Source organism: Balaenoptera acutorostrata, chromosome 9 (assembly GCF_949987535.1).
Source record: "Balaenoptera acutorostrata chromosome 9, mBalAcu1.1, whole genome shotgun sequence".
NCBI lineage: Eukaryota > Metazoa > Chordata > Mammalia > Artiodactyla > Balaenopteridae > Balaenoptera > Balaenoptera acutorostrata.
In genome coordinates this window covers 7,583,202-7,596,069 of record NC_080072.1, presented here as the reverse complement: position 1 = coordinate 7,596,069, position 12,868 = coordinate 7,583,202, and the positions used below count along the sequence as shown (strand labels likewise).

General features: G+C 50.1%; 1 protein-coding gene across 4 annotated transcripts; it reads left to right on the top strand.

Annotated features, from left to right (window-relative positions):
- The first annotated feature begins 4,312 nt into the window (after window positions 1-4,312).
- Window positions 4,313-12,716, top strand: SNX15 (sorting nexin 15). 4 transcript variants are annotated; one of them, XM_007174278.3, is made up of 8 exons: window positions 4,319-4,551; window positions 6,809-6,844; window positions 7,064-7,184; window positions 8,506-8,621; window positions 8,724-8,892; window positions 9,210-9,353; window positions 11,596-11,853; window positions 12,146-12,716. In XM_007174278.3, the coding sequence occupies exons 1-8, from the start codon at window positions 4,453-4,455 to the stop codon at window positions 12,250-12,252; spliced, it is 1,050 nt and encodes a 349-aa protein (XP_007174340.1). In that variant the 5' UTR covers window positions 4,319-4,452; the 3' UTR covers window positions 12,253-12,716. The 4 variants fall into 4 exon arrangements, with proteins under 4 accessions (XP_007174342.1, XP_007174341.1, XP_007174340.1 ...); XM_057553935.1 differs by lacking the exon at window positions 4,319-4,551 and adding an exon at window positions 4,799-4,891; XM_007174280.3 differs by lacking the exon at window positions 11,596-11,853 and having other exon boundaries at window positions 4,313-4,551.
- Window positions 12,717-12,868: the final 152 nt, after the last annotated feature.

The window sequence follows — 12,868 nt, the reverse complement described above, 5'->3', positions numbered from 1 at the left end:
CCTCTAGGTGGTCACAAAGCACCGAGCTGATCTCCCTGTGCTATGCAGCTGCTTCCCACTAGCTATCTATTTTACATTTGGTAGTGTATATATGTCCATGACACTCTCTCACCCTGTCACATCTCACCCCTCCCCCTCCCCATATCCTCAAGTCCATTCTCTAGTAGGTCTGTGTCTTTATTCCCGTCTTGCCACTAGGTTCTTCATGACCTTTTTTTTTTTTTCCTTAGATTCTATATATATGTGTTAGCATACTGTATTTGTTTTTCTCTTTCTGACTTACTTCACTCTGTATGACAGACTCTAACTCCATCCACCTCATTATAAATACCTCCATTTCATTTCTTTTTATGGCTGAGTAATATTCCATTGTATATATGGCCCACATCTTCTTTATCCATTCATCTGTCGATGGACACTTAGGTTGCTTCCATGTCCTGGCTGTTGTAAGTAGAGCTGCAATGAACATTGTGGTACATGACTCTTTTTGAATTATGGTTTTCTCAGGGTGTATGCCCAGTAGTGGGATTGCTGGGTCGTATGGTAGTTCTATTTTTAGTTTTTTAAGGAGCCTCCATACTGTTCTCCATAGTGGCTGTATCAACTTACATTCCCACCAACAGTGCAAGAGTGTTCCCTTTCCTCCACACCCTCTCCAGCATTTATTGTTTCTAGATTTTTTGATGATGGCCATTCTGACCGGTGTGAGATGATATCTCACTGTAGTTTTGATTTGCATTTCTCTAATGATTAATGATGTTGAGCATTCTTTCATGTGTCTGTTGGCAATCTGTATATCTTCTTTGGAGAAATGTCTGTTTAGGTCTTCTGCCCATTTTTGGATTGGGTGTTCGTTTTTTTTGTTATTGAGCTGCATGAGCTGCTTGTAGATCTTGGAGATTAATCCTTTGTCAGTTGCTTCATTTGCAAATATTTTCTCCCATTCTGATGGTTGTCTTTTGGTCTTGTTTATGGTTTCCTTTGTGCTCACAGCTTATTGAATGGAACATGGACTGAATTTCAGCTCCCAGCTTCCCACTGCAGCCAGGAACCCATGTGCAGTGGACAACCTGCACAGCCCTGTGAGGCAGCATTGGTTCAAGTAGAGGTAATTACAGGAAGAATAAAGGAAAGCAGAGCAAGGGCTCTTGGGAAGCATGGAGGGGTAAGGTCTCTGGTGAAGGATGTGGACATCAAGCCAGGTTAGCTCGCCAAGAGCAGAGCTGGGAAGGGGCCTTCCCTGAAGGCTAAAGGGCACTCTCTGAAGCTGGGAAAGAATGGGAACTGGTGGGGGGGATGCCAGGGCCCCCATCCAGGTGGCAAGATAGACGGATGTTTTCACAGGGCCCCCTGCTGTGGTCCTACCAGCGGGGGGCGGAGGGGCTTACTCTGTAGAGTTCGGTTTGAAGCACTCTCACTTACCGTCACATTGAAGAACAGCCCCAAGCAGGACAGACTCTTAGTGTCCCCATCTGTGTAAGAACTGAGCCTCCAGAAGTTTACGTGACTTACTCAAAGCCACCCAGCTAGGAAGCAGGGGGGCTGGGATTTGGACCCAGCATGCTTAGCCACTACACCCTACTAACCTGTTTTCTTTTTTTTTTTTTTAATTTGGGTATAGTTGCTTTTCAATGTTGTGTTAGTTTTTGCTGTACAGCAAAGTGAATCAGCTATATGTATACATCTATCCCCTCCTTTTTGGATCTCCTTCCCATTTAGGTTACCACAGAGCCTTGAGTAGAGTTCTCTGTGCTATACAGCAGGTTCTCAGTAGTTAATCTATTTTATACATATTAGTGTATATATGTCAGTCCCAATCTTCCAATTCATCCCCACCCTTTCCCCCCTTGTGTCCATACGTTTGTTCTCTACGTCTGGGTCTCTATTTTTGCCTTGCAAACTGGTTCATCTGTACCATTTTTGTAGATTCCACATATATGCGTTAATATATGAGACTTGTTTTTCTCTTTCTGACTTATTTCACTCTGTATGACAGTCTCCAGGTCCATCCACGTCTCTACAAATGACCCAATTTCATTCCTTTTTATGACTGAGTAATATTCAATTGTATTCTGGTTTTGTTTCTCTGCTTGAAATTCAAGTGCCAGATAGAGGGAGCCTAATGTGTTCATGAGGGAAGGTCAGTTTTCCCAAGGGAAAAGCGAGGAAGAGATACTGATTTACTCGTAGACTGCCACTAGGATCCCTCGTGGAAGAAGGGAAATGGATGTTGGGTGGACAGCCTTAGAACATAAACTGTCCTTTAGTGTAGAAATTTAGAACCGCTTGCCCTGTCCTCTGTGCAAGACTGGCACTGTGGTCCCCAAGGTTCCATCCCTGCAGTGAGCGGACACCCAGTCTCCAGAGCCAAACCCTGGCTCTGCCACTCACTGACTGACGCTGAGCAAGTTGCTTAACCTGCCTGTACCTCAGTTTCCCCATCTGGGTTAAAGATAGTGTCACCTACCTCCTAGGGTTGGGAGGAGGACCAAATGGGTGTGTTCCTTGTGTGTCATAAGCGCTGTATGTCAGCTATAATTATCATTATTTGAACCAGTAGGAGTTCAAGCAGATCCAATCAATGTGAACTCAGCCATCCACTGATCTGGGTTGACTCACTCATCTGGGCAAGGGAGGGGAGGGAATGATGGGCAAGAAGGGAACTTGGAGGCACAGCCCTGCTGAGAGAACTCTGAAGACCAGGAGCGGAGGTCTAAAGGGGTCTTCAGAGGTGCCCTGGTGTGGGCTGTGGGAGGGGACACCACTCCATCCCAACCTTCTCCCAAACACCTCCTGGATGTACTCCCCTCTTTCCCTGCTCCCAGGAGTCTGATTTGGGAGTTTGCTTTGTGTTTCTTTCTGGAGTTACAGCGCCCACTCATCTGAGTTCCAGTAACAAGAGTAGCCATGAGCACTTCACCCAGCTACTGCATTCAAGCTTCGAACCCTGGTGGTGGTGGTGTTACCGAAAGCTCGGCCTCTCTGTACACCGGCGCCGAATCAAATCCCGGAGACAGGGTTTTGGGTGAAGTAGAAAAGGATAGCTTTATTGCTTTGCCAGGCAAAGGGGAACACACCGGGCTTCTGTCTCGAAAAACTATGTGCCCCGACCCCAGAGGATTTGATGGAGGGTTTTATAACGGTGGTTCAAAGGTCGGGTCTCTGACAAGGGCGTGAGCAGGCTAATCTCAGGTGGTCATCTCAATCTCGATGGGCTTCTCTGGTCCCTTTAATCTCGCCTCAGGGGGTTTCTTGGCTGCTCCTCCCTTGATTAGCAACTGTTCAAATCCGCCCTTTGGAACTCAGGGAAGGTCATGGAGGCTGGAGTCTTGCCTCTAAGAAATGGTGGACAAAAGGAGGCCTCTGTGCCCAGGCCCCACTCGGTTTCAGCGGTATCAGTCAGGGTCCTGGATGGTTTGCCCAGACACAGATTACAGCCTTTAGCAGAAAAAGCCTCTCTTGGAAGGATACTGGGAACTCATGGCATCTCGATGGAGGTCGGACATCCAGGCTTAGAAAACAGAGTGCTCCAAAGGCTGGGCGGCCAAACCCGCAGCCAGCACTGTACTCAAGGAACAACTTAGTCCCCTTGCCAGGCACTGTGCCTTCTGTCCCTCACTCAAGATTCAAGGCTTCAGGAGGGAGTCCCCCGCCCCCACTTGGGACCTGGGGCAAGGAAAGGGGCTGGCACCTTTGGATTCTGGACTAAGAGGCTGGAGGGCTGCACATACTAGCGAACTACCTCTAAAGATCTGGTGCTATGGTGCTAACAGAAAGAGGCAGGGTGAACGCTGGACAGATCAACAAAGGAAAAAGAAATATCCACTGCAGTAGGTTCTATTATAAACATCCCCATTCTAGAGATGACAAACTGAGGCTCGAGTAGTTAAGGGAATCTCTTGCAGCTAGTAAGACATGTGACTTCAGAACCTATGATACCATTGTGCTTCTCTGGAGTTCTTTTTGCTCCCCCCACCTTTCCAGAAAACGTGAATTTAGAGAATCCTCGGGAAGGAGACAGGGAAATAACTTGGCAATGTCTGGCACATACTGAACACAATAAAAGTTGGGTGGATGGATGAAAGAAGGGAATTGGGAAGCAAAGGAGAAGTCATTTGGAGATATGTGATGAGGGTTTACGATCGCATGGGGTGGGCTTATCTCTAAGCAGACATGAGTTGATCCAACCTCCCCAATCCTTATTCTCAAATCACTTAGTTCCTGCTTTACCAACAACCGAGGACTTTTTAGACGCTCCCTTGGCCAAGCGCCCTGGCCGAGAATTGCACTGTCACTTGCGACCAGCTCCCTGGGCCCGAGGACGAAAGGCGCAGGCCCGGGAGAGGCTGTGGCCGGCGGAGACTGACCTGGAGGGGCAGGGGCAGGGGCAGGGGCGGGGGCGGCGTGGAGGAGGCGGAAGCCGGCGGTCAGCTCTGCTCCAGCTTGATTGCCATGTCCCGCCAGGCGAAGGACGACTTCCTCCGGCACTACAAGGTCTCCGAACCCCGGACCCACCCAAAGGGCTACACAGAGTACAAAGTGACGGCGCAGGTGAGGTGGGGCCCAGCGGGGACTTTGCCCTTTTAACAAGAGGGGGGCCGTGTTTTACGTTAAGGCAAGACGCTGCTGGAAGCTCCCATTTTAGACGACAGAAATGGATTTCCCCTTTAAGGGGAGGTGCCGGTAGGGCCTTAGTTTACTTCTTTAGCCATCAAGGGGCGGGGCCATAGGAGGGCGCTGCCCTTTTAAAAGGGCGTGACGGCAGTGCCCAGACTGTGAGGTGTGGGTGACCACGCGCAACGCGTGGCATCTATCCGTCAGGCTGCGAATTTAAGTTAACATGAAAACTCTGGCTCAACTCAAATACTGGTTAGTTCTCCAATCTCTTGGAGTAAGTTTTGTCTATTGGTTTGTTTGATATTTACATAAAAGCCCTTTAAGGAGTTGAATTACTTTTAATTTTAAAATAAATAATGCTTGTGGATGACTAAAAATTCATACAGGTCAAAAGAAATTAAGGAGTAAGTCTCTTCACACAGCAGGAAGTCAATAGATAAAGACTAAAGTTGATGTATGAAGCAGTAACAACGTTATAAGCATATATAAAGATGGAAGAAATCATGAAAAGAATTAAAAACAAACAGTATAACAGAGTATCTGTAGAATGATATACAAGAACTGCCTGGGGAAGATTTTTCACTGTAAGATTTTTGTACTTTTACAATTTTGAAGTAGGCAAATATTAAACTGGTGCATTAATGACTATTAAAGTGAAGCAAAAATGTAGAGACTTCCAAAGTGATTTAGAAATTTATTTATTTGTTTGTATTTTTGGCTGCGTTGAGTCTTTGTTGCTGTGCGCAGGCTTTCTCCAGTCGTGGTGAGCGGGGGCTACTCTTCGTTGCAGTGCGCTGGCTTCTCATTGTGGTGGCTTCTCTCATTGCAGAGCACGGGCTCTAGGTGCACAGGCTTCAGTAGCTGTGGCGCGCGGGCTTAGTTGTTCCGTGGCATGTGGGATCTATCCGGGCCAGGGATCAAACCCGTGTCCCCTGCATTGGCAGGCGGATTCTTAACCACTGTGCCACCAGGGAAGTCCTCCTCAATGGTTTTTAAATATAGTTTCTTTTATCCAAAATATTTTAGGCAAGTCTGTTGTGAAAAGCAAAGTCCAGGGTTTCAGTGCTAGCAGTCCCTCCACAGGTCATGTTCCCTCTCTGAGCCTCTACTTCCTCATCTTTTAAATGGGCATGTGAATCATGTCTGCCTCCCTGGGGTCTAGGATAATGAACAGATGTTTTGAAAACTGTCAAAGTTACTTCAAGCTGTAGGATTTTTTTTTTTTTAATTATTATGAACGTAACATAATGCAAATGGAGTCTTTTTTTCCACCTCAGACACCAGTCTGCTCTTCTTGGGTCACAACCCTAGTGAGGGTTTCTTCTATGTCCGGGAGTGTTCACACACACAGGCTTCCTCCTTTAAGGGAGAAATGGCTCCTGGGACAGAACCTCATTCGTTAGAGAACTTGGGGTTCTTTGGTTTCAGAAGGAGATGCAGGGACTTGACCCTTTGAAGGAACTGAGATAAAAGTTGGGCTGAGGCTGGAGTCCTCTAGACAGGCCTTTAGGGATGGAGCCTCCCATTTTGAGACAGGCTGGGGCCTGGGACCCTTTACTGGAGTGCTTGCACTTGCACCTCGACAAACAGAAAACAAAGAAACTATAAGGGGCTAAAAGTAACTGCGTGCCTGCAAAGTCTAGGCAATTATGAACAATAAGATACAAAAAGACCACAAACCAGTTGCCGCTTCTGAGGTGCCTGGAGCAGAAGCAGGGTACTGCGCATGCTCCCTGCACACAGCACCACCAAGGGGGTGGACAGACCACCTAAGCCACCCCTCCAGCCCAACCCACTGATCCGCCCCTGCCCTCACCCCATTTAAGGACACAGTCAGCCCTCCTCGGAGACAGCGGATAAGGGCACATGTTAACTTGTTTTCCATCCCAAACCAGTAAAGCCTTAGGTCCCAATGAAGCATTGCCTGAATTTCTCAGCTGGCCTCATCAATTTCTGTTGATTAAAGAGTCCAAGGACCGGTAACAATTTGACAGATGAAGAAACTAAGGTGCATGGTAGAAAAACTGCTAAAAGTTACACTCAAAGCCTTAAAGCCAGGACACCTTGATACCACTGGCCAAAGCGCTCTGCCCCTCTGAAGGTGGCTAGGAGGTGGCTCCGATTTTACAGGGTGATGGGGTGTCTGCGATGTCAATCTCTGGTCTCACTGGTTCTTAACTTTCTTCCTCAGTTCATCTCAAAGAGGGACCCGGAGGATGTCAAAGAGGTGAGCCTCCTGGGAGGAAGGGACCATTTCGCAATTCCAGATCTGGAAACAGTAAAGGGACGGGGGTAACTCTGCCAGGAGACCAGCCCCCCTTCCTCGCTGGCCCTGGGAGGAGGAGGTGCTGTGCCCTAATGCACACACAGTGTGGGGCCAGGCTGGGGGTGGGGAAGGCCGCTTCCTACCGTTGTTCAGCCCTGTCAAGTCACGTGTCCCTCTTAGGTGGTGGTCTGGAAGCGGTACAGTGACTTTCGAAAGCTGCATGGAGACCTGGCCTATACCCACCGCAACCTCTTCCGCCGCCTGGAGGAGTTCCCTGCCTTCCCCCGCGCCCAGGTGTTTGGTGAGTCGTGATCCCAGCTTTCAGGCCAAAGATGGAGAGGGCATTGAGCAAAGGGGACCCCTGCTGGTGAGGGCTGGATAGAGGGACCCTGAAACTCCTGGCAAAGACGTGTTTCAGGCAGCTGGAAGGGCCCTTAGAGACAGATGGCCTCATTTGACAGATGGGGAAACTGCTCTGCCCTTATTGTGTGTCGAGCCCTTTAACATTCCTGTTCTCATTAGCCCCATTTTCAAGATGAGGAAACTGAGGCTCAGGGAGATGAAGGGGCTTGACCTGTAAGTGGCAGAACCTGAACTCCAAGCCACAAGCCAGTGTTTCCTCTAGACCTGCGCTTGTCCAGAAATAGCAGCCACGGACCACCTGTGGTTGAGGAGCACCAGAGATGTGGCTAGTCTGAACTGAGATGTGCTGTCTGGTCGAATACACACTGAAAAAAGAATGTAAACTATCTCAGTAATTTGCATATTGATTACATGTTCAAATGAGAATATTTTGGATATACTGGGTTAAATAGAGTGTATAATTAAAATTAACCTGTTTCTTTTTACTTTTGTAAAATGTGGCTTCTCGGGAATTCCCTGGTGGTCCAGTGGTTAGGACTTGGCACTTTCACTGCTGTGGTCCCGGGTTCGAGCCCTGGTCGGGGAACTAAGATCCCACAAGCTGGTGCAGCACGGCCAAAAAAAAGAAAATAGGTGGCTTCTAGAAAATAGTAAATTATATGTGAGGCTCATATTCCTTGTTACGTGTATCTCTAGACTCACAGGAGATGTTCTTTTGTAGCAAGGTGAAAGCTCGTTCCTGGCAGATTATGCCAGGTAATGGGAAGTACAGCAGGCTACCCACCCTGACAGCATGATAACTAGCCCAGAGTTAAATAACTCTGCATGATACCTAGACCAGAACAGTGAAACTGTAAAAATGGTTCTACTTGCTGTGTGACCTTGGGTGAGTCACCTCCCCTCTCTAAGTCTTACTTTCCTCCCTAATACATCAAAACCACCTGTAATTATTTGTTTCTTGTTGGTTGCCTGCTTCCCCCTGTCTGGGATGTGATACGCATGAGGGCAGAGACCTTGCTTCTCTCTCATTCACCTTCTGAACCTAGCACATAGTAGGTGCTCAACAAACATCTGGTAGATGGATGAGTAGGGAGATTGGTCCCTCCTTGCAAGACCCTCACCCCAGGCGGAGCCAAGAAAGATTCCTAGGAGAATGGGGAGGGGGGCAGTGGGCTCCTCAGACCAGGAAAAGTGTCCTGGGGGCCAGATGCCCTTGTGGGTCACTGTTCTCTCCCTGCCCCTTGTCCTGGTGGGTGCAGGCCGGTTTGAAGCCTCGGTGATCGAGGAGCGGCGAAAGGGGGCCGAGGACTTGCTTCGCTTTACTGTGCACATCCCCGCACTCAACAACAGCCCCCAACTCAAGGAGTTCTTCCGGGTATGTGTACCTGCTCTTCCCCCGTCCCCCGCACCTGGGAAGCTTACCTGCCCACCAGGCTGCACCCTGTGACTCCCCCTGGCTGGTCTTTCTCTCCTGAAGGGTGGGGAGGTGACACGGCCCTCCGAGATGTCCAGAGACGTGCATATCCTGCCACCCCCTCTGATCCCCACACCGCCCCCTGATGAACCCCGGGTGCAGCCTCATGAGCCCTGGTTGCCCCAGCCGCTCCCCGCAGAGAGGAGGGGCCTCGAGGAGTTGGAGGTGCCAGGTACATGGGGTGGGAGAAGGAGCCAGGGCTGGAGGGCCCAGAGCATGTGTATATGGGGGGTGGGGACCACTCCCTCCTCAGTGAAAAGCCTGGGGTGTTTCCCAGCTCCTCTACCACCGTCCTGCTGAGGAACTCTGCACAGGTCATTTTCCTTCTCTGGGCTTTAGCTTCTTAATCTGTAAAATGGGCACAAACCCTAAGAACGGGCTTATCTATGCCTGTGGTTGCTGAAAGGATACAGTGAGAGGGTAATTACATTTTGAAAGCTGGGAAATAATAAAAGCAGGCATGAATGTCCCCAATGATCTGTTCCTCAGTGGACCCCCTGCCATCCAGCCCTGCCCAGGAGGCCCTGGATCTCCTCTTTAACTGTGGGAGCACCGAGGAGGCGTCCAGTTCCCCTGGCCGAGGCCCCCTCACCGAGGCTGAGCTTGCCCTCTTTGACCCCTTCTCCAAGGAAGGTAACAAGTTGGGACAAGTGAGGGGTGGGGCGAGGGGGGGAGCTGGGCAGGAGGTCCTTAGGGGTAGGGAGGCAGAGGCGGGCACAGCCACTGGCTGGCCTGCGCCTTGCCCGTGTAAATCTGAGAAAGGCGGCCCCTGTGGGCGAAAGGCAGCCTTGGTGAGAATTAGAAGCAGTGCCCCTTCCCCCGCGCTGGCAAGCTGGACGGTCCTGTACAGTGAGCAACCACGGAGGAAGTGAGCCACTTCCCACCATGGCATCTTCTCCCCGAGAAAGCTGTGGAACCAGCAGGGTGTCACCGTGCCCCGGGAGGGTTTCAGTTCCTTTGCTGGAAGCCCGAGGTGGGGTTTCCTGGCTAGCTTGGGGTCTGGCTGTAGATCTTCTGCCAAGAGGCCCTGTTGGTCAAGGGAGGGGAGGTCTGGGCTCCGAGGACAGCAGAGGAGGCCCCTGGAGCAGCCACTGACATGTGAAGGCACCAGAGGTGGAAGGCCCCCCATGGAGGCCCTGGTCCTGAGCTCCTTGTCAGATCAGGGACTTGACCATCCCAGGCTCTGAGACACGGGGTCTTTCCGTTTTAAAATTCTCCAAGTTTATGCTGTTACTGCAACTGGGGTATTGAAGTGGCTGATTGCACTTCCGGATCATCATGCAGCAGTTTCATTTTGGATTCCGCAGCAGTCTTTTTAAGCCCATTTTGTTGGCTTCCCTTGGTGACCTCTTGGGCAGGCCCTTAGCTTTCTGGGGTCTGATCCAAATCAGGACCTCAGTCTCCCATCCACTTTTCTCCCATCCACGTTCCCACCAGCTCAGGCCTGACTGCCCTTGGCCATGGTGAACAAGGGTGTGAGGACTGTCCTTTTACTCTTCTTGTTCTTCCCCCCACCACCCCGCTCCCAGCGCTGGGGAAGGGAAAGAAGGGACTGGAGGGGAAAGGCAAGAGTGGTGTCACCATGGCTGATGAACCGGCCACAGGTAGGCGGGCATCCAGATACTCTGCCTTGCCCCAGCCAAGCCCCCTGGGGTACCCAGTGCCCAGATGCTTGGGCAGGAGCCTGTCAAGACTCCTCAAAGGCAGCTCCCATAAGACATTCCCTTGGCCCACGGACAAACTCCTAAATCCTTGCCCACACCAGGTCTGGAAGTGCACTTCACTCAGATGCTGCCTCCTACCCTTGCCCCACTTTGTGGGCACCTCCAGCCAGCCTTTCACCATCGGAATTCTCCAGGCGAGGAGCTGGCGCTCGTCTCTCTCTCAGCATGTACACCAGGCTCTTGAGCTCAAGTACTAGGGCGTCCCAAGAACTCTTCCATCTTCTGCTCCATTAGCAACACAGGGAGGGCTGTAGTCCAGCTGGGAAGTGAGATGTCACCTCCCCTTCCTGTAAGAGGCCCCTGGTCTCCACATGGAGTCCCTTGGATAGGGTTGGAGAGAGGCCCACCCTTCCCTCTCCAGGCCGGTGGTGTGCAGTGGTGGTTCCTAGTCCTGCACCTTCCCTTCAAAGGCCCTTTCATCAAAGATTCACCAAATCTCTAGCCTTCTTTTGTGTAAGCTATGGAGGGCATCTTTAACCATCTCTTTGCCAGTCTTAGAGGATATAAGAGCCCTTCTCTCTGGAATGTGCGAATACCTACCACCCACTGTCTTCACATTTGGGGGCCTCAGCTGAAATTGTAAGACCTTAAAAAAGCCTTGAGATTTTCTGGATCCATTATTCTAAGATTACAAGGCTTGGAGCATTTCTACCCTTGACCTGGCATAGTTGGTCTAGCATCCTTCAGTTAAACTTTATGGAGGAAATTCTTGGATTTATAGGTCAAGCGTAGTCAGGACGGAAGTAGAACCACTGACCCAGAGCTTGCAAACTAATGTTAATGTGTACCTAAAGAAAGAATTAGGCTACATTGTACATCTGAAACTTATATAATATTGTAAATCAATTATACCTTGAAAGAAAGAAAGAAAGGAGGAAAGAAAGGAGGAAAGAAAGAAAGGAGGAAAGAAAGAAAAAGAAAGAAGGAAAGGGAAACAATGAATTAGGGAGGTATGGCTGTTTTTACCAAAGTACACGAACTCCACCAATCAAATAGATCATGGCTAGTGTGCTATGTACAAGTGGCTTTTGGATTGCTCAGGCACTGAAGAACCCAGGACAGGTTGGTGGGCAAGAGAGGTCTGGGGATGGGCAGCAGGCCCTGGGAATAGGAGGTCCAGTCTGGCTTGAGTCCTCCATATCTGATTGCAGAAGGTGTAGGCCCCAGTCCTACCCACATGGGTGAGCTGGCAGCATTGGAGGCAGAATCTGAAAGACTGGACCAGGAACCCTGGGAGCCGGGAGGGCAGGCGGAGGAAGAGGACGAGGAAGGAGGGCCCGCCCCTGCCTATCTGAGCGAAGCCACAGAGCTCATCACCCAGGCCCTACGGGATGAGAAGGCAGGCGCCTACCCTGCAGCTTTGCAGGGCTACCGGGATGGTGTGCACATCCTGCTTCAGGGAGTTCCTGGTGAGCGGGACTGGAGGGTGGAGGGTCAGGCCTGGGGTACTGGATGGTGCAGTGAAGGGAGAGGAAAGTAAAAAACAAGCAAGTCAAGGATCAGAATTGCTCCTCACTGACCAATTGTATAACCTTGGGCTGTTTCTTTACCTCTTGTGGCCTCAGTTTTATTTGTAAAATGGGGAAAATATATCTGCCTCCCAGGGAGCAGGAAAGACACATGGTGATGCTTTGAACTGTAAGGGGCTAGACCAGGGGTTCTGAACCCAGGTGCCTCCGCTGAGCCATTCTGTCTTCACAGGTGACCCATCACCTGCCCGCCGGGAGGGTGTGAAGAAGAAGGCGGCTGAGTACCTGAAGCGGGCAGAGGAAATCCTGCACCTGCATCTGTCCCAGCTCCCACCCTGAGACGGGAGAGGACCCTTTCCCAGGACTCTAGCTCCAGCACTGCCAGCCATCCTCTTCTCCTCTCCCTGGTGCCTGGCCTGATCTCCTGGTCTTGTAACTCCAGAGGCCATTTCTGTGTGTAACTGGACCAAGAATGAGACAAATAATGAATTCTCAGCTCCCTGACCACACCTGCCACCTTGGTATCAGGGACTCACACGTCTGATCCTGCCTGTCTCTATCTTGATATGTGAGCAGCAGCTCTGGTCCCTAGGCTCTTTGTTTATCCATCTAGAACCGGGGTCTGCAAACTACGCCCCACAGCCAAATATGGCCCACTGCCTTTTTTTTGTAAGGCCCACAAGCTAGAAGAGTTTTTACTTTTAATAGTTGAAAAAATTCAAAAGAATAATATTCTGTGGCAGGTGAAAATTACATGAAATGTAAGTATCTAAAAAAATAAAAGTTTATTGGAACACAACCAGGCTCGTTTGTTTACGTGTTGTCTATGGTTGCTTTTTCACTACACCAGCAGAGTTGAATAGTTGGAGAGTTGACTGGTTACGACCTGTAAATCCCAGAACATTTACTGTTCTGGCCCTTTGCAGGAAAGGTTTGCTGACCCCTGATCTAGAAA